At 40.2% G+C, this 21,731-nt stretch overlaps 1 protein-coding gene across 3 annotated transcripts; it reads left to right on the plus strand.

Annotated features, from left to right (window-relative positions):
• Nucleotides 1–6,982: 6,982 nt before the first annotated feature.
• On the plus strand, nt 6,983–9,851 carry vgll3 (vestigial-like family member 3). Of its 3 annotated transcripts, XM_042080429.1 has the most exons (4): nt 6,983–7,311; nt 7,830–8,142; nt 8,397–8,915; nt 9,082–9,851. In XM_042080429.1, exons 1-4 carry the CDS (start codon nt 7,204–7,206, stop codon nt 9,120–9,122), a joined length of 981 nt encoding a protein of 326 aa, XP_041936363.1. In that variant the 5' UTR covers nt 6,983–7,203; the 3' UTR covers nt 9,123–9,851. The 3 variants fall into 3 exon arrangements, with proteins under 3 accessions (XP_041936363.1, XP_041936353.1, XP_041936372.1); XM_042080419.1 differs by lacking the exon at nt 6,983–7,311 and having other exon boundaries at nt 7,385–8,142; XM_042080438.1 differs by lacking the exon at nt 6,983–7,311 and having other exon boundaries at nt 7,385–8,142; nt 8,400–8,915.
• The last annotated feature ends 11,880 nt before the right edge of the window (nt 9,852–21,731 follow it).

Genomic DNA, 21,731 nt, shown 5'->3' on the forward strand with positions numbered 1-21,731 from the left:
TGAAGAACTGACTTTCAACTGCACATGACGACACACAGTCACATTAAATTTGACGTCACCATCAACTTCATTTTTTTAACCGTCCTTTAGATGGCGACGGTGCACGGAAATCAGTTATAGCTCTGTTCTATGGTAATCCTTTTGTTTTCTTGTGTGTGTTTCTTCAATCTATTACGAACAGAAATAATGTTAAAACATGTTATAAAGCTGTTAAGATCATTAATGAGCATGCTTCTGTGCTCATTCTGAGAGAAAAATCAACCATCCGTAGGCCTACCTAAAGGAAGGAGGTTAATGTGTGTAATTATTAGCACAATATTTTTAATTTAACAGTGTACAACCACATTTTTATTCATTTTTGTGTATTTTGTGTATTTTTGTGTTTTTTTTACCCACACTAGTTCTGTATAAATATATTGCAGCGTTTATCAATGTGCAGTATGTCTCAATGTAGTGTGGTCAAATGCTAGTGTTGTGATTCATCTTAAACCTGGCCACTTGAATCATGAATTAACACTTCTGCTCTGAATTTTGTATGGGTTAAGGTCCCAGAAACGGAGCTTAAACTTTGCACACTGACATGTAGTAGGCTAACAGGATTTTTTGCCAGGGAAAGAAAAAGCAAGCAAGGGTGACTTTGAGAAGGGTTCCCCACAGCACTCTGTTACCTTTTTTCCCACAGGGACCAGTGGGTGTCCTCCTAGAGCATTATTCTTGTTAAGGTTATTAGAGAGATGTTTTCATGTAATCAGCAACTTGGGCCACAGGGACCAGCTCTAAATGTTCTAATAATGGTAATAACCCCACTGGTGATAAATGTAGCCTCAGGGCACAGGGATGTCTTACAACACTAAACTGAGAACAAACTGCTGTACCATTTATTTTATAAACCAGGGAAAAAACCACAGTATGCCGGATGGAAATGTGGGTCAGTGTATTTTTTATATTCTGACTATCGCCTTCTCTGATAATAACTGCTGTTGAACAACAACAAAAATATCACAATGCTATCCACAATTGGAGGTGCTTGTTTTATTAAGATAATTTGCCCAGTTAGGCTTATAATAGGCTAATTACATTAGGCTTAATCAAAATTACAAAATGAACATTGACAGCCAGCTCGTTTTTTTTTTTTTTTTTATTGATACATGATATGCACACTGAACAATACAGTAGCAATCTCTGTTTAATGATTTTATAGTTCAATTGGTGGTATATGGATATCAGATGGGATTTGTAACAAAGAGTTATAATCATATATAAATGTCCAGACAAGTCAGGGGCACACTGCTGTGATTTAGATGCGACACCTCTCTGATGATGGATGTTCTGTGCATGAGTGCCCTGGAAGAAGAGCTGGTCGGTAATATAACGAGTGACTGGCTTCATTCCATCTGCCCCTGGGAAGAATACGACTCCAGAGCATCCCCTGTCATATAGAGGGACACCAAGGGACCATGGGTAATGAGAGATGATCACCCCTGTTGAGTTAGCCTGCTGTCTGCCCCCTGTCTTGTATCCATGCAAGTGAGCATGGCTGCGCAGATTTACGCACATACTTCTGCACAGACCCAAACATTCATGCTCACAGACCTAATGACCATACGATTAATCCAACATCATGCATCAATACACCAAACAAGCATCAATGCATCAAACTTGAATATGTATACATATTAATTACTGACCAAACAGTGTTTATAGTGGTGTCAGTGTCACTTAAATTGTATCCCCCAGTTAAAATGTGGGGTAGCAGTAGAGTGTTTAAATTCTAGGTTCAGCTGTCCTCCAACATGGTAGCCATTCCAGCCCCAGGGAGAGTCAGAAGCATATATTACTCAAGTGTGGCAAATGAGAACTACTTGGGTTGGGAATTAGGATCATTAAGGAGGGAAGGGCAGCACGAGGACAAGTCCTTCAGTTGGGGACAGGAAGAGAGCCCCAGCAGGTTTCCACTATCACACCATTTGTACCATTCACAGTCCACCAAACTCAGATGAGACAGTCAGATGCTTATGGACACATGGATCTGTGTCCATATTTATTTATATACATCTGCTCACTAACAAGAGTGGAATTTCATTGTTCTCTTTTTGACACACTGACTGCTGACTCACAAGAATATCATTAATTGGAGGATTTTGTTCTCCATGAAATCTGTGAAGAGCATTCAAAGAAATAATGTTGAAGCATGCATAACTAACTGGTTTGTCTAATATAGTATTTAACTATCAATGCAATACACAATGCAAGAAAATAGAAAAGAGTGCATTTATATTTTATATTCAGCTAAGATTTTTCTGTCAGGGCATAGAGGATACTCCATCGAAACTGCAAATTTGCCACTGGGTTCAAAGGGACTTTCAACTTCTGATGTTGCATTAATTGGTGTTAAATTCAGTCTTTCAGCTCCTTCCATGGTGCAAAGAACTTCAGGACTCATTTTTATTCACAATGGTGATATGTAATTATCTAGTCCACACCACCCCAAAATAATCTTTCTTTTGGAGATGGCACAGATAAAGTAGCCAATGGGTTAAAATGGTCAAAAAATAAAGGTTACCAATTAGCATCAGAAGTTCTGGTGTCTATGCCTGTGTCGTGAATAGCATATTAACTCAGCAGAACCCTTTTATAATGGGATCTGCACAATTGCACTGCAAATTTTAATTCGAGGATGATATGACAATGCCATTGCAGAAACAGTGGAGGCAATTAAAGCAATCCATTGAACTCAACCCTTGTGCAGGATGATATCCTCAGCAGGTAGTCCATTAAACACAGGATAACACATGTTTTCTCATTTGTTATGGAGAATATGTTTCAGATTTAAACAGGAAATTATCTTCTTTGATGTGGCACTTAAATCCCATTAACCTAAGAGATGCACATTTCATGGAGATTTTTCTTTCAGCTGCTGTTAAGCAGAGCAAGAGTGCGAGAGCACACACACACACACACATACACACACACACACACACACACACACACACACACACACATACAAGCATGACAGTAGCATTGATGTTTTGTAAATATCTTTGGTAAAAATTGCAGTACACTTCTATATGGGAATGCATTGCTGCATTGTTGTTTTTGTTTTGTTAATAAAACAGGTTTTAATGACAGAGGATGACAATGGCATTATTCAAACCACCTCATTAGAAACTGTATTGTTTTTATGTTGTTAGTATTTGCAAGGCAAGTCTATCGACTGCTGGTTTTCTCACTATTCTATTTAAATTTGTTATTCTATTTTAATGCTCTTTAATGCTGTGCTTTATCAGGCAGCTGCTATCAGCTTGCCATGCAGCACTACAATAAAGCACTGCTGCTGAGACACAATTGGCTGCAAACTCATTCTATTGTAATGGTTATTGTAATGGTTATGTGAGAACAGTTCATTATGAACGCCTGTTTTAATTAGCCTTATGGGAACAGTTATTGAGTTATTCAATACAATTACCCTTGTTGATTTTAGTCTGCCATCAAAATGATCATTATTACTTATTATTACTATGCGTATGTGTCTAATAACTGACAATAGTATGATCTGTAATAAACAATATACCTTGGTACTACTTGACTCACATAATGTGTAGGCTAATTATTCCTTTAAAACTTGTCTGTTTGGCATTGTGAGAGGGATTTTGGCTGGTGATTTGATGTACGTACATTCTTTTGATGTTTCAAGAATAACATAATGAAGCGAGGCCGATAAAATGTTCCGTGCCCATGTTCCCCCTGCCAGTTCTCTGCATCTTCAGGTGGATGATTCTTTAATGAAAGCGTGGAATGAAGAGAGTTACAATCTATTCAAACAGTGTGAATGTAGATGTGGGATACTAAATTAATGCACTTTTGGCAGAATACATGCTTGTAAATGTGTATAATGATTATGTAATGTGTATGTTGGCCTTACATTGCTGCTGTAGCAAATTTCCAGTGACAGAGAGAAGCTTGAGAGAAATTAATAAAACCAGCTCTAATCTATATTTAATTGGGGGTTAATGCAATTTGCACCTTCAACATGATGATATGCCATCAGCAAACTCCACTCTGTAAGAATCTCCAATGTAATGGCATTTGGATGCTGCAATATATTATCCTGTCTGGATTTCACTGCACCTGTATTCTGTACACAGTGGAATAGCTTACATGTCAGACAGAGTCATAGCACTACAGCCACATTACAAAGACCGACCAAACACCAAATTTTCAAAAATAATTGACTTATTTATAAACTTCTGAAAAATGTAAACAAAATAGCTATTTGCTGCAGTATTGGATGCATATTATGGCCAAGGTAAGAGTGACAGAGAGTAAGTTCATGCAAACATATTCTTGTCATAATCTGTTGATGAAAGTGTACATATCAAACAAAACTATGTTTAAGGTCAGTTTCACAGCAAATGTGGCTCTGCTGTTGATAAAGATGAATGTGTCTCTCTAGCCTCAAATATGCCAATGATCCTCACATTTCAACCATGAGAAGATGAGGTCAGAAGCAGCCTCTCAAAGATAAAACCCAACAAAACTCCTAGACATGACAGGTTACTTTTCATTATCATGAAGGTATGGTCCATCCAGCTATAAGGCATTTTTGCACTGGACACATGCACTGCACTGGAAACATGCACTGTTCTCAATTGACCACAACTGCAACAATCATGGAATCCCATTTACACTGGATCAGAGATTTTAGTTGACAATGTTATTTACGCGAAGATTCAGACACACTGACTACCAGCTAAATTAAAGATTCTAGCAGCAGATATCATGTTATCTCATCTCTGATGCAAAAAGAGATTTTTTTTATCTTAATTTATTTGTAAACATAGTGAAACTACCCTATTCCGTCCCTCATGTCCCTGATAGGTACATGATACCTGTGTAAAAATAGCAACACGGTTTTTCGGTCATGCTTTGTGAATGTGAAACAGCATTGCTGCCAGTACTGCTCATGTATGCTGACCATTTCATTGCTTTGACTGTAAAAACAAAGTTTATCTGAATTGTTTAAATTCCAAGGTTCAATGCCCTCATTGAACTGCAATATTAATAGCATTTTTAGAAAAAAAGTATTCTGTAATTTTACAAATGACAAAGATGTACATTTTCACTGAACACATATCTAATTGTTTAATTTAATTCTCTGTTTGCTTCTCAGATTCCAAGTATGTGATTTATTTAGCTCTTTCTATACTGTCTGCTCTACAATCTCAGTTAAACATCCATTCCTGGACTTGATCTTAAGAGAAACAGGCTGCACACCAGCCAATACTCCCAGCCACCAATGCATTGTCCCCATTCAAGCAGTGTGCATTAGAGTGTGTTTTATTAAGGAATGATGTGGCCAAAATAATCATAAAGTGCTTATTTCATTAACCATAACATTGTAGATAGATGGAAAACACCTTCTATCTAACAAAAGCACAGGGTTCTCTACATCATCAAAAACCTTTGGGGATGAACCAGAACAGGCATTGTGAACCAGGACTTCTTGTCCAACATCAAAGCCTGACCTCACTGTTCTGAATGAATGGGCAAACATTTCCACAGACAGGTGTGGAAGTAATGGCAGGTGTCCAAATACTTTTGTGTAGTTTAAGTCTGTGGATCAACAAAGACTCTTAACTCTTGGTTCAGGTTCTGCCATTACTGCACAGCCCTGTAAAGTCGCAGTGACACAATTTCTCCACAAGCAACACTACAATCGCTCAGGCTCAGTTGAATTATTCAAATCTCCATCTGCATGTCACAGCCATCATCAAAGTGAATGTGTGAAGGAATATTAAAGTGCCGTGATTGTCTGTAATGCCTAAATGCTGATGCTCACTTGAGATGAGAACAGGAAAATAAACACTTGGGAGAAGACATCAATAATATAATCGATATTGCCCTTTCTTCATCAGCTCTCTGTAACAATGGATAAATGTCATAACACCCTATCCTCTTGCAGAATTATACACACCATTTTGTCTGTCACACCAAACAATATTTTGCGTCTAATATTGTGTCTGATTCCTTTAGTTTACATGATATTAATTGCATAGAATGGATATGAATCTAGTTCAAAGTGTGCCTCTGATGCTTTATTAGTAATAGAATAGAATAGCCTAGTATAGGACTTAGTGGATTTTTTGTATGAAAGTAGCCTAACAGTCCTTTTGTGTAATGATTCCTCATCTATTCAGATATAGGTCTACTAAGCTCTCATATTAATGCCACAGCAAGTAGCCTATGCTCGGCCCACATCTCTGATAAAGCAATATGCAAGAACTCATGGACAGAATGAACAAGGGCTGTAGATTAAACGAATACTAGAGCAAATATATTTTTCAAAAGAAATGCTGTTGGCCACCGGTGAGCACTTTCATTTCACTCTTTCTAAAAGTAGACTGACAACAGATGCTGACAACAGATGGCAGCAAAGCCCTCACTTTTATTTTAGAGGGAGATAAGAATTACATAGATTTAATGAAAGCCAAAAGTAAGCCTGCCTGGTGGCCTACAGGTCAGACATCAACGTCTTTGGATAGTTCTTTGGATAGGTCTAAAGCCCACTTTACCTTCACTTTACTTTTCTCTACACTAATAGCATACTATGGTGTACTGACATAATCCAAAAGAATAGAGGTATATGTTCTAAGCTAATATGTGCTAGTGTACGGACTATGATGAGATTTTTACAAAAATAATTTTTAGAAACACAACACATTATATGACCAGACTGGAGGATCAAACATAATTACGCAATAACTGTATGTAGCCCATCAGTAAATTACAGTAGCCTATGCTGAGAATAAAGTAGCTTATTATTCCAAGAGTTGCAGTACTTGCTTGCGATTTTACTATGGCGTCTAAAGGGGTGTTACAGTATCATTGTAAACTTCCAATCAGCGTCATTCAGCAAACTTCCCTCCAATCCACACATCGCTGAGAAGTTCGGCTATCAGGAGTCTGGATGCCGCGCGTGGATTTGTTACTATTTCTCTGTCATTTCAATATGTAAGCTGTGGGTGGTTGATCTCCAATAGTGACACTTTTGTTTTCATGCTAATTCGTCCTTTTATTCACTGCGATGGCTTTGTTTACGCACGGTTTTATATAGGAAGGATGATGACACGAACGTTTATCTGTCTCTGAGGAGCACACCAACAGCGCTTTTGCCGAACCTCTCGAGATTTCAGGTCTCTTGCCATGAGTTGTCTGGATGTTATGTATCACCAGAGTTATGGAGCTCATCATTACTTGCCAGCGACAGCGGCAGCGGCAGCCTACAGGGCGGCGTACCAGCAACAGCAACAGGTCTGTGGCATCGGGGCAGTTGTATTCGTAACTTATTTCATTAGTGTTGTAGACTATTTTGAATTTTGTGGTGCGTCAGAATGATTCATTTACCTACAGCTCGCTCATCTAAAAAGTTTGTGTTCATGCAATGTGTTTATGCAATTGATTGTTTGTGGGTGACTGGATTTTTTAAGTTGATGATGTGGTGGTAAAATTTGGGGAGTTTTAGATTTTAAAAGTGACCACACGACTCCCTTCAATGAGCCAAATGTGTGTGTGATATCCAAGCCTTCTATTTGATAGAAAATATATTGTAATGGCAATAACAAAGACAAGAAACCAAGATATAGCTTATCAAAATCAAGCAATGCTTGCCATGCCATGTCTAAAACTCTGCATTGAACTGTTGTGCCTTATCATGGTTCATGGTATTCAGTAAATTTACACAAAAAACGACTGCATTTGTTCTGATGACTTTGATGAAGTTAATGCTTACTCTAATTGTAATGCTTCTCTGTCTTTTTCTCTGTCAACAGAAGAAGCTCAATACTTACAGTAAGATGCAGGAATCTATGAATATTCCCACACATTGTTCCCAAGGGAGGCAAGCACAGAAGCAGGCAGTCCAGAGGGAGGAGGTGCCAGTTGCAGACCAAACAGGGTTGCAGGGAAAAGAGGTCCAGCCTGCTGAGGCTGAGTACCTTAGCTCCAGGTGTGTGGTCTTCACCTACTTCCAGGGAAATATCGGGGATGTGGTGGATGAACACTTCTCCCGTGCTCTGAGTCAGCCTAGCGCATTCACCGGAGATGCAAAACCTACAAGGCTTTCAACAGGACCATTATGGAAAGGTGAGTTTCAGATTCATGCTAGCAAAACATAATCAGTGCAAATAAAACATGAGCTCAAAGTTGTCGAAGAAACAATAAGAGTGATTCTCATTTTACTGAAAGAAAATGTCAGTAGAATATTTTTGTTCAAAAGAGGGTATTAAATGAGTGTTAATGACATGCTTTTGAAATGAACTGAGATGCACACACCCCTTGGTGCTGGAGGTACAGCTAGTTGTGTTGGCAGTTTTTGATGTCTTCCCTCTCTGTTCCAGAAGGAGGCTCTCTCTCAGATGGTCACAGTGCAAGCAGTTTACCTCCCACCCTGTGGAGCAGTAGCTACCCCTCTCCACCGGCATCCTGCATCTCCACAGTACACCCGGACTTCCCTACCGGAGCTGCCTTTCACCCGGCAGACACGGCAAGCCTCTGGAGTGGGCATGGCCTCCCACAGCTCAGCCTGACCCCTGCAGCTGGCCTCTCTGACTCCTGGCACTATGGTCTTAGCCCTCAGGGTGGTGCTAGTTACCCCTCACACATGCACGATCTGTACAGCCATCATGTGCACCCACGTCATGCCCACCCTCACAACCACAGCCACCCGCCCATACTGCCCCACGCCCACGGCCGCAGCCTGGAGCCCTGCTTCAGCCCTCTGCTCCTCCATCCCACTCGGCCATCTTGCAGCCCTGTCTCACATGCTGATGTGGTCAAGACAGACCTGGAAACCGGACCCACTCAACCCTCGAGCTGGCCAACCTCCTTTCACAGCTCAGTGGATATTTTTGAAACAAGTAAGTTCTTGAGAGTCCTCTCCCATCCTATGTCAACTTGAAAGGTTTGCCCTTTGTTTAATCAGACTTTGTTGTTAGTGTGCTGATTGCGTAGATTTATGTGTCTATTTCCAAAGTCTTGCAGTAAGGCATTGTCCCTAATCTGGTCTCTCTTCTGTCCGTGCAGCTCTAGAACAGGACAAAGTCAAAGCAGCAGTTTGGTTCTGAATGGGTGAATGGATACCTAGCGGCCTGGGTCTGAGGCACTCCTGAATTTGAATTCCCAGGTTTCTGTTTGAACAGATGCTCTCCTGAAAACGACCTCCACAATTACAAGGAATAATTAAGAAGGGAAAATCCTGACTTCTCTTCATTAATAAGGCTCACAAAGCAATGTCCTCCAGACAAGAGAACTGATTTTATTGCAAAAGCATACCCTTACCAAGACAAATCTCTGGGTTAATGTATGTGCATGCATGAGATTCTAGGAAGACAGCTTTTTCACTTGGCCTTTTAAGAGCTATCTCAAATGAAGGATGTTACTAAGAGTTGGACCTGAAAGGTATATTTTACTTTATACAGAGTGTTCATATTGTCTTGACTAATGGGATGCCATTGCAATTTTGTATAAGTATGAACTAGTTCTGTTGAAAGAACTGTCTCTTGTTGGGAAACATAAATAGCATGTTTATATGCATATACAGTGAGGCTCATAAGTATTTGAACCCATGCTGCTTCTTCCTTAAAATACAGGGGGCATAAGTATTCAATACCATACCTAGAGATTGGTGATTGGCTGAAATACTGTACACACCAGGCCAATCTCTAGGTATGGTGAAGGTGATGATCTGCCTGCCTCTATGGGAATTTACCATAGGGTAGCGAATACTTATGTCCCCTGTAGTTTAAGGAAGAACATTTATTTATTTATGATTCATTATTCATTCACAAAGAAAATTGGTGTCCTCATTTTTTTACTTAAGGCATCAAGATCAATTTCAAAAAGATTATTTTATATTCCTCTTTTTAGTCAACTTTAGCATGGGTTCAAATACTTATGAGCCTCACTGTATGTGTTAATATTGTATATGTGTGTATATACATACATGTGTAAATATCTACTGTAATATATCTTGTTTTACTGGTCTTCTTAGCAGGAGTCTTAATTATGTTCTGTGTTATTGTGCCTTTGTTGGAAACAATGATGTTATTTTGATGCTAAAAATAAACTGCTGAGTTCTATTGGCAAATATTCTTAAGATGAATACCTTCTTATATTTTACATTGTTACATTATACAAATGAATATTCCCTAAATTCACAGAAGAGCATGAAGATAACATTTACCAGCTTTCTGTATGAGATTATTCTATTCTGTAGTATAAGTTGCGAGTAAGTTCTGGCTCTGAATGTTTAAAACACTATGAATCCATTTTAAACACAAATTAAACAAAAATAAATAGTGGGAATAAGCTCAGAAGTGAGACAGTACAATGAATAGTTATTAGGGACAACAATCAATTCAAGTGATCATGAGCCGGCAGCAACATATGCGCAGTGTAAACCACAGACATGTGCTGTTGCAGTTTGTAGTAAGCCTGAGGAATGTGCTGCTGTTCCTCTGTCTACAGCCTACCCAAAGTTCACTCTCCAAAGAATGCAAGGAGCGCTGGATATGTGCTCTGGGTGTGAAATTGAGCATTATTTTGGAAAACCTCAACTCTAAATAGTTCAGTGTGAGCCCTGTGCCAAGAACCGTGTTCATTTCAGCCATGGCAGACAGCTGTGCAATCAAACCTGTGAGTGTGAGGGAGACAACTTTGAGAAGATTGCCAGACAAGTTGCTTTTTGACAAGGTGGCACTTATGATCTTCCCGCACAACCCCCACCCATAGGAGAAACATATACCGGTACTATTCACACAATCTATTCACAAAAATGCCCAAATTGCAATTTGGCCATTTTTTTGCACTCAAATGAACTGAAACTATACTTACACAAGCAGCTGTTTGGATTTAGATGCCTGTGTCCTAAATGGCAGTGTGTTTTTTTCAGGGTCCCTCCTATCTTTGGTTGGTACATGTTATGAGGTCCTCAATTAAAATATAAAACCTAGTGGGTCTGAGTGAAGGTTATTATTCTCAAGAGGGTAAATATGCTCCACTTAATAGGCCTGGCTAATTAGCCCTCTGTTTACTCATTGGGATATAGAGACACTGCTGTGACAGCTCTGATCTCATATTAGAGGAGCTCCTTAAGGGGACAGCACTAGAGGAGTACAGAGATACATAATGATGAAACAACACAAACACAAGCTGAAGAGCCCCAGAAAGGGCAACATATTTAGATGGACCTGACAAGTGCAAGCACCTTCACTGTTGTTTAATAATTTTCGGTTGGCAAATGTGTTTTGTTTTGTTTTTGTTTTTTTGGCAAAAAATAGTTCACCAACTGCAACCATGAACAGTAAGTCATGTGCTGCTGAATTAGCCCATATATTATGGATTAAATGCTTATGGAAATAAACACAGATGCTTTTCATATTGGACTAATTTCTCGTAATGGCTAACAGAAGTATTAGGAATATTGATTGAGACAATCATTCAAACCATTTGCCATTCTTTACATTTAAGAGGAAGATTGTCTCTTAGGAATTACACATATTTAGAACAATGTTTTGCCTTTGATTCATTAGCAGTCACAATGATAAATAAATAAGTGCTTAATGATAATGTTAATGGTAAATAAAATCATACTGCTTTTGAGCAGCACTGTGGTCTCATTTTCCCCAAGGTGTTGGGGCTAAACCAAGCTGGTCACCACAAACATGCAGAGTTCAGTGCCTTTAAGGTGGCCAGATTTGTCATCTCAAGACTGAGGCAGTGTGTTGAGCTGTCAAAACAGTGTGGACCCCACCACACTCAGGGTTTCCTTCCCTCATCTTTCATCCACATTCCTGCGTAATTGAGCAGATGATTAGTCTAACAATCACCAACACAATCCCAGCTGCCTAAATGTGAAACCCTATTTTGTTACATTCATTTTGGCTTTTTGTCTGTGGAAGGTAACAGAGCATATGGCAGCCATAAACCCAACTCCATCTAAAGCTAATCTACCCCCTCACATCCACATGCCAACTTCTCTTCCAATTTGTAGGAATAATTTAACCTAATTTGCTTTCCTCATGCAACCAGCCCAAGATGAAACACGGCTCCACAGTACTGTTTAGATATTAAAGACAGAGACCATTTCTCCCGCCAATCCATGTCAACACCCTTGTAAGTTGTATTAAATGAAGCATGATGGGTTTTATCATGCCACACACATCCTTTGATTGGCGGTTTTCTTGAATACTGTGCCACCTGAGAGTTTCCTTATTGGCTGAAATAGGAAGCAGAACATGGGGGAAAGGGAAGGAATGAATAATACCAGCATACTTCCTGCATATTTGAATTAATCTTCCGATGAAAATTGAAGTTGCATGGTATGTGCAAATATAAATCACTGGACCAAAAGCATGCCTTTATGAGAATGTTTTTCTTTCGCAAAATAATCTTGCATTTGGGCATGTTTTATTTGATGAAAACTATTTTGTGGTTTACAATATAAGGTATTACAGTGAATGACATTTGGCTTCTAAAGATCAATCAGATGGGCTATTTATTATCTTTCGTGTTCTACACACCCACAGTGTGGTCTGGTCCCAGCATAAATTATGTTCATCAACTGTGATCAACTGTATCAATGAACTGATTAAAGGCGTGCACTTGAGAATGAAAAAAGTCACCCGTGTCTGTACAGTCCTATGTCTGTGCAGAATAATTTGCTTGACATGGCTGTAAATCAAAGTTAAATATATTTCCAAGCATGGGCTAGAATGAGCACTGATGACAGTGTATAACTTGCTGCAAGAATATTTATATCCTTAAACAGCACTCCACCTGCTATGCACTAGCCCACCCACCGAGAGAGAGAGAGAGAGAGAGAGAGAGAGAGAGAGAGAGAGAGAGAGAGAGAGAGAGAGAGAGAGAGAGAGAGGGAGGCACACAACTCTGTGACAGTTACCCTACCTCAACAAACTGAATAAACCCTTAATGACCATATCAAATATTTATAAGTGGCTACAGATTGGTAATAATGGTGATATGCTCTCCGAGCACACAGTGTAAGCATGAAAGTTGTCTTTCAGAAGTTTATGACATTAATTAAAAGCCACAATGACCTACAAGGCATTCAGGGAATATCTCTATTAGCCAGCCTGCTCTAACCCATAATTGTACAGCTCCTGTAAAGAATGTCATCGAAATAAGGACAGTCCTATCCTCTAGCTGGTTAATTTACATAAAGCACGACAAAATATATGTGCCCCTTGTAATGTTGTGTTCACACAGGTGTGAGGGCTTCTGGAAATGAGAAGATGTCAGACATGAAAGGAAATGGCTGGAGGATGGCTGCAATATAGCACAGCTCCTGTGGGGGAGGTGCCTTTCTTTACTGTCCTCACCCCAAGGTTGGAAGACATTTAATATGGGAGGAAAGGAGAAGTGGGCAGCAATTTCTTTTAACCTTTAGCATGGGCAAGCTCAAATTGAGAACTAAAGAGAAAAAAGCGTTCTGTATTTTTTTTTCTCTTTATTTATTGGACAATAGGAATATTACAGTTCAGAAAGTGTACATAGACAATACATGCATACATACATACAATACAATACAATACATTCCCCTTTTTTCTGTCCCTCCTATCTCACAAACATTTCAGAACTATTTGACAAGAGCAAGGGATGGCGTTTTGTATTTTCACCTCTAACTTCAACTTAACCTCAACTAACATCTATCATTAGCTCTCTTTTGCCATCAGTGTTCAACCATTTTACCTTGCACTTCAGCTGTTTCATCTCACTCTCCTATAGTCATATTCTTGGTATGACTAGGAATCTATATTTTGGAGACCCAATATAGCTCTTGAAAAAAAGTCAAAGATGTCAGATTCAGTCAAAAAGGGAGTGATGAACAATGTCATTCAATACAATTAGTACAACATTTACTATCTAGCACTGCCTCGAATACATACATTAGGTAAATCAATAATTAGAAGAATGAAACATTTCCTAAACTAATCCAACACTAATTGTCAAGAGGATGGGGGGTTGAGATTTAATCATCTTGCTGCTTAATTCTTGCTTGCTCTCTTTATGTCTGGCCTTTTCCTAGATGCAAGAGGTTTGGTTTGGAGCTCAACTTACTGAATTTAATCAATGGCATACTTATCGTATGACCATCCAATCAAGCAGCATACAATCATATGTATCCCACACACAATGCCAGCTATTTAATGAATATAACATCACTGCTCTTGAGCAAAGAATGACTTATTTCCTAAAAGGAAATTAGCTTGAAGTGTGTTTACAAAGGACTATCATAGCAGAGCTCATCTGCAGTTGGAAATATTATTATAAAATAAAAATGTTTTCTGCTCCCTAATTCTAACTCTAACATTTGACCAGCTGTGACACTATAGCCTGTGAGTCTAAAACACAGGTGAGCCCAAAAAGCCCCCTTAAAAACACATGTGGTTATAAGGGATTATTGAGATCTCCCAACAGGATGAAGCCATCTTGACTGAGTTTCCTGTGTCTGAATGAAAGCATCGGGAAGTGTCAGCAACAGTCTGGAAATGTCAGCGAAACACAGTCCCAACAGCCTCCCACCCCCCCTGCAGTCTCTCCAGGACACTGAAAACACCATTCTCATTCCTTCCCCAGGGGCCACTTCCTTATTCATGCCAATGGAGATGAGGCTATTGTTATTGGACCTTGGGGCATTGTGAGGGCCAGATCACTTTACCACCTACACAAGGTACATAGTGGCAAAGCCGTAGCTAACTTAAAATATATTTTTAAATCAAATATCAAACACTGCTCATTACAGAAATGGGACGTATAGCATGCACTCTTAATGAATGTGTTGAATACAACACAACTTGTATTGTTTTTAACAGATCTTTATGTCCAGGTAGGGACAACATAGTTTGTGTTGTTTCCAACACATTGCTTTTGTTTTCAAGAGTGTACACAGTACAGTATGTGTTGAAAATAACACAACACAGTTGGGGACACAGTTTTGAAAGTTTTGAATTCCACATTGTCAAAGTTTATACAATCATTGTCAACATTTCTTTTCCATAGGTAAAGCCCCAGCTCTGAATGACTATGCTTCTGGAGCAAGGGTGTGGTTGGAGAATGGAAAGAGAAAGCAAGTTTGCAACTTAAGCCCCTGCCAACAGAGGGTTCTGGATATGGTCAAAGCTTCTATAACTACATAACGCAATAACAGCACTCACACACATGTATAGACATTCTCCCCTTGACAATGACAAGGCCTGTATTTTCATTATGTCCACTAATCACTTGCCCCTCTTGGTCATCCGATGAGAGGAAGAGATTAATTAGTAGAGCCATTGCCAGCAGCTCGCTTTCCTCCAGGCTTGTTTAAACACACTCTGCCCTGCTGATGGATGAAAGACAACAGGAGCAGGTGTGAGCCGAGCACCCCACCCATCCCCAGTCTTGGGACAGAAAGGCCAGTTACACCTCCCTCAACATTCCTTTAGAGGATTTCAGGTCCTCTTGAGTCTAGACAGACACCAGAATGCAGGTTGTTCCCTCTGTCCTGTCATTCATCGCAGAAAAAGAGAGAAATCCGCAGGAGCTCTTTGGCCACTGTAGATGAGTGACTCACACCAGAAACAAAGCATGTGGTCCATCCTTCAGGCGGCCCAGTTAGGTAATGAGAGTCAGTCGTCTGGCTCAGCCAAAGGCTAGAATAACAGAGCAGCCGGGTGCATTTCTGGAATACTTCTGGACTTTAAAATGAGATTAGTGGCCACCCTCCACCTGTTTCCATGGCTCAGCAGTTTGGCAGTGGCACCAGTTACAGTTTGGCACACTGTGCTTTTCAATCACAACTAGCTTCAGTGCAGCCAGATGTCTTCTGGGCTTACAGTGAAGATGACTGCACTTGACAAAAGTTGATCTGCTGCATAAGGGAACCCCTGTATTTTCTGCATATCATTTTGGATACACTGTACACTAATATCACAAAAGAGAACACCTCTATAGGTGATTACCGACCAAGCAACTCTGTGTTGGGGTAACCCTGCCCCCCCCCCCCCCTTCAAAAATCGAAATGGAAAAGCTGCAATGCAACAGGAATTCAGAGATCTCTTTCTACAGACTGCTGTCGGTGCATTCCCTCTATATTGTATAGGAGTTATGTACTTTGTAGCAAAAGACACATATTTAGTTTATTATTGCGCTTCTCAACTGTAAGGGACCCTGAGAGCAAATCTTTTTTAGGGCTGTTTTAAGTAGATCGAGTAATTTCACAAGCAATTTTCTGTGAGATAGATAGATAGATAGATAGATAGATAGATAGATGGACATACATGTATATCTAGTCTGCAGTGCATAATACTTTCCTGGAATGTGGTGTATCAAAACATTTGTTAAATGGTGGAAAGAAGCTGTTTTTCAGTGTGTTTGTTCTAGTGATGATGATTCTGTACCTCCTTCCAGAGGGCAGCAGGCTGAGCAGGTGGTGTGCTGGATGGAGTTGGTCTTGGATGATCTTTTTTGTTCTAGAAAGGCATCAAGAGCTGGTGAAGTCATCCAGTAGGGCAGGAGACAGCCGATTGTTTTTTTCGGCTGACTTAATCACCCTCTGCAGCTTCTTCTTGTCAGCCACTGTGCACCCAGCATACCACACAGTTATGGAGAGCGCCAACACACTCTCGATGGTGGAGCATTAGAAGGTCACTAGCAGCCTCACCTCTAGTCTGTTCCTTCTTAGAAATCTCAGAAAGTGGATCTGCTGCTGGGCCTTCCTTACCACTGCGGTTGTGTTTACTGACCAGGAAAGGTCAGTTCACTGGAATGTGGGGACCCTCTCCATGCAGTCTCTGTTGAGCAGGATCAGCTTTGTGCCTCCCGAAGTCTATGACCACCTCTTTAGTTTTTTATGTTAAGGGTCAAGTTGTTTCTGACACACCACTCTGCCAGCTGCTGCACCTCGTCCCTGTGTGCTGACTCGTCTCCACCAGTTATGAGGCCCACCTAGGGAGTGTTGTCCGTATATTTATATCCATTAATTAAATAGAGCAGGCAGGACAGAGATACAAGGAACATAGTCCTGGTACATAAGACGATATACACAGACACACACAGAACACAATGTAGTAGCATAAATAATACAACAGAGAAACATCTTAAAACATATAGTTAGCCAAATGGCTGTCTGAGCAGAGAAGATTTTAGCTGCTTCTTGAATGTGTCGGCAGAGTTAGCAAGCTGTTAAAGTGAAGGCATGGCATTCCTTTTCATATGTGCTATGGACTTGAAGGCTTGGTCTCCATGACCAATTAAGTTACTTTGTAAGTCACTTTGGACAAAAGTATCTGGCAAACACTGTAACTACAACTACATGTGTATCGGTTAGAGGCAATTGTATCTAAATCACACTGAGAGAGAAGTTACAAGTTAGGAGAAAGAAATTAGATGTCCTCATAAACACTATTATGAAGTGTGGCTAAGTAGTGAGTCTATTATTTGAGCTATATGAATGTATGCTGTATGTGTATGTATTTGCAAATTAGTTATTTAATAGCGACACCTTGTATGTTGCATGTTGCCTTTTTCATTGCAGTGAGTACTATCATGGCACAAATACCACTGCATGGAAATTGCAGGTCATTCTGTACCACTTTATTCCTAATGTGTACCTAATTCTTGCAATTTCACACATGAGAGAGAAGCCCAACCTCTAAGCCTTGTGCCACTATTGTGTGTGACACCATCACTTCACCCTGTTCCTGTCCCACCTTTGACTTGCTGTCTCGTGACAGCACCCCACTAACAGAAATCACGTGACAGCACCCCACAACACAACACACAGGCACCACAGTCACCATCACAAAGGCAGCCCACGCACTCCCACTCCTCCGCAATATGGCCAGTGTCACATCATTGGATTACTATACATATCTTTAGCTTCATCAATGAAGGATACTTACTAATCTATATAACCAGGACCAGTTTTGCGTCATCTCACGTAATTAACATTTTAGATTTGTTTAAGCTGCATGTAAAAAGGTGACAGCAACAGTTTCATTTGGCTCACAAGTAGCTGAACTAGATAAAGAATTCCTAGAAGACACCAAATTGTCAGGGCAGATGTTGCAGGAACGTTGAACAGATTAACAGTCCAATAACACTATAGTGGGAACCTACTCATCCACAACAATATAAGCTGGATTTTACCGTTGCCATTTTCTACCATGTTTTGCTCAGATCAGACTATTGTTTTCAACACTTGTGTTTCCCTGGCATGTAGGGACATTCCTGTGACAGGGAATGTGATTCTAGTTTCCTGAGGCGTTCTTTCAGTCCATCCCCATCTCTCAGCTCTGCTCCACTCTCACCATCCTGCCACCTGCACTCGGCATCACAATGGGCGGCACGGGATGGAGGACATGACAGGGGGGTGGCATCTCACATATGTCAAATGTCTCCCTGACAGCATCCCCCTGAAACACCTGTCAATCAGTCATTCCACAGGCCTCTGGAGGAAGAAGGAGAGTGGAGTGGGATAGTGTGGAGCAGGGGGCCGGCCAGTCTGATGCTGGGCCGGGTCTGCTGTCGCTTAGGCAGAGGCCTGAACCACAGGGGAGCTCATTTAATGGAGGACCCCCTCAGCCCTGCGTGTAGCTCAGGCTCTGACAGCCCATCAGCAGGTATGCCACCTCCAAAACAAGCAGACTTGCTGGGGAGAGGCCCTATTGGGCCACAGGACTCAAACTGGACAGTGGGACAATGAGGTGAAGTTGTGGAGGGGGATGTCGATAAACAATGGAATTAGTAGCCAATTTGTATCACTTCCCCCACAGAATTGAGCTGTCTTATCTAGTTAAGAGCTCCTCTCTGCTGGGCTACACTGAGCTCCTCTAAGGCAAGTGAGGGATAAGCTGGATAAAGCTCTTGTTATCCCTTCATCGTCTGAAAGAGATTACAATCTCTGCTGTCGTGCAACTCTGCATGGAGCATTCATGTCTAACAGTGTCTTTACATACTTGACTGACAACATCCAAGAGAGGTGTCATTCCCCTCAGAATCTGTCACACATGACACATTCACACAGGAGGGTAGGGAGAGTGAAAGTCTACAACCTACTGCACTCAAGGAACCTAGTGCCTCTCCCACTGTCCAGCTAGCACCCATATAAACACTGAATAACATGACAGAGGGGGGCCAAGCAGGATAACACAAATAAGAAAAAATGGAAATGAATGGAGGAAGGCATTCTGTATTCTATGTCTGGGGGTAGCATGTAAGGAATGTGAGAGTGATAAAAGCCATTGGCGGGTTGTTTCTATTTGGCTGATGCCACAATGGCGTCTTTGACAGCTGAGAGAACAGTGCTTTTGTGGAAACTGGCTACTGACACTACTCATTGTTGTGAATGCTCTGCATTGCTAGCATTCTCCCACATGCCTTCTTCTGTACTCAAGGGCTTAACAAGAATTCCTCTCGCTGTCACTTCTGCAAAAAATTGGCTGTGTAGCTGAACATTGTCAGTAGAGAAACGAGACTTGTTGATAAGGTGAAAAACAGATTGCTAAACTGAACTAAATTAAAAAGAACTGAAACTGTAAGAAAAAATAATTTCACATGAACAGAAGCAAAGTGTTGGGTTTGTTAACTGCAAAAAGGACACAGGAGCTATAACAAATATGATAGCGAATTGATATCAATATGACAGTGATTAGCAGTGGTTGAAGGAAACAATTAGTTAATTGATAGAATCAGTTTATTTTTCTGTAATGTTGATTTTTTCAGTTTCATATTTTTAAAACATATCCACTTTTGAAGGCACCAAAATGATTAATAATCTCCTATAAACATACAACCACAACTCAGGGAACCAACAGAATACCGCTAAACATAGAAATAATTCTACATGCAGTACATACTCCTCGTGATTAATTGTGTACAAAGTACTGTCACAGTAGTGATTCTATCATCTGGAGGTAATATATACCATGTAAATGATATCCCCAAGCATTCCTCTCGTTTCCCTCCATGAAATAAGTTTTCTTATGTTATTATGAACGCCGCGCAGAGGAGCGGTTTAGTCAGAGTTTTTTTTTTATCTTCTTTATATCTCGAGAAGTGTAGGGCCTAGGAGGACCACATTTTTTGTATGTTAGTCTTAAAGGGCCATGTCAACCAATCCCATAACCACTAATTTGATGCATAGCGGCATAGTTAAAAATGAAAAAGCAAAAATTAGGTGTTGTAATCGCAGGTATCTGGCTGACATGGTCAAAACTGCACAAAGGTTGTGTAGGATTAAGACATCCTCTGAATGCATGCCATATTTTGTGTAATTCCGTTCATGGGAGACCATATAATACATGAATATATGAGTACATTTAGTGACTGTACACTATGCATGCACACGCAAACACACACATAAAGATCCATGCTCACACATGCAGGCACACACACACACACACACACACACACATACAGTACACACACAGTAGACATGCAGTCATACACACGCACGCACATGCACACACACAGGCATGCCCACACATACTCACACGCACACACACACACACACACACACACACACACACACACAGTGTTGTATAAAGTACTAGAAAGCAACACTTGAGTAAAAGTACAAGTATCGTACTAGAAAAAGACTTTGGTAGAAGTGAAAGTTACCTTTTAGAATATTACTTAAGTAAAAGTCTTAAAGTATCTGATATATACTGTACTTAAGTATCAAAAGTAATTTTCTGATATTTAATGTACTTAAGTAAAAGTAAAGTAAAAGTAAAAAGTAAAAAGCAAGCTGTTTTATTTTGGCTTTCTTATAGTAAAGCATAAAGCATATTCAGGGTTCCCATATCTTCTTTCAAAGAAAAAAACAGAAACAGAAATTTCATTTTTGTATGAACTTCAGGTAAAAATGAAAAATAAAATAACTTATTTCTTTAAAAAAATGACCTGCTGATAGGGAGAACATTTTGGTCATGTGGTATGAGCATTTCTAGAGCTTACTCCCCAGGTCACCATCTCCCTCTCACACACACACCTATGTCCAGCTACTAATATGTCAGTCATTAGTTAAAACTGAAAAGGTGTCTGTTCATCTTCAAAAGAAGCTGGTTTTCAAAGTTGCCAGAATTCAGTGCCCGAGTTTCAGGCCCAAGACCGGCCCACGTTTTCCATAGTGGTGGAAATTGGATAAATGAAGAAACATTTCAGCTCTTACTATCCTGTAGTGTTTATTAGTACCATGGTTCAACAAATGTGTAAAGGTTATATAATAATTCACTTCAACTGAGAAGTTGTTCCACTATATTCCACTATTCCACAAGTTAACAAAAACAGAAAGAAAGAAAGAAAGCCTTTGAAATGTAGCCTATCCCACGCTTCCACAAAGAGGCATATTGAACTATCCATCCTTCCTGACTGTAGGGCCGGCTTGGCTATCCGTACCTGAGAAAACTTTTTGGAAAAGACAGGCTATATGGACCCAACCAAATCTTTTTGGGAGGGGAGAACTCCCTCACGTAGGCTACAACCCATGCAGAGGCATTGCATTTGTGTCATGGACAGAATGCGGAACGTGTCCTACTTTAAGAAAAGATAGACGTGACAAATGTCAATATTTTTTTCCTCGACCGGCCCAAAAGTGAAGTGGCCCACCGGGAATTCTCCCGATTACCCACCCCGGGCCTGATTCAGTCTTACTCTTCTTGGACTGAAGA

Source organism: Alosa sapidissima, chromosome 2 (assembly GCF_018492685.1).
Source record: "Alosa sapidissima isolate fAloSap1 chromosome 2, fAloSap1.pri, whole genome shotgun sequence".
In the NCBI taxonomy this organism is placed as follows: Eukaryota; Metazoa; Chordata; class Actinopteri; order Clupeiformes; family Clupeidae; genus Alosa; species Alosa sapidissima.

What these genes read in the sequence shown, in the direction of transcription:
- vgll3 (XM_042080419.1), top strand. Translation starts at nt 7,719, where the DNA reads ATGGTATTCAGTAAATTTACACAAAAAACGACTGCATTTGTTCTGATG. An exon ending in AACAGGACCATTATGGAAAG is followed by an intron (nt 8,143 to 8,396) that starts GTGAGTTTCAGA and finishes TCTCTGTTCCAG; the next exon opens with AAGGAGGCTCTCTCTCAGAT. An exon ending in AGTGGATATTTTTGAAACAA is followed by an intron (nt 8,916 to 9,081) that starts GTAAGTTCTTGA and finishes CTGTCCGTGCAG; the next exon opens with CTCTAGAACAGGACAAAGTC.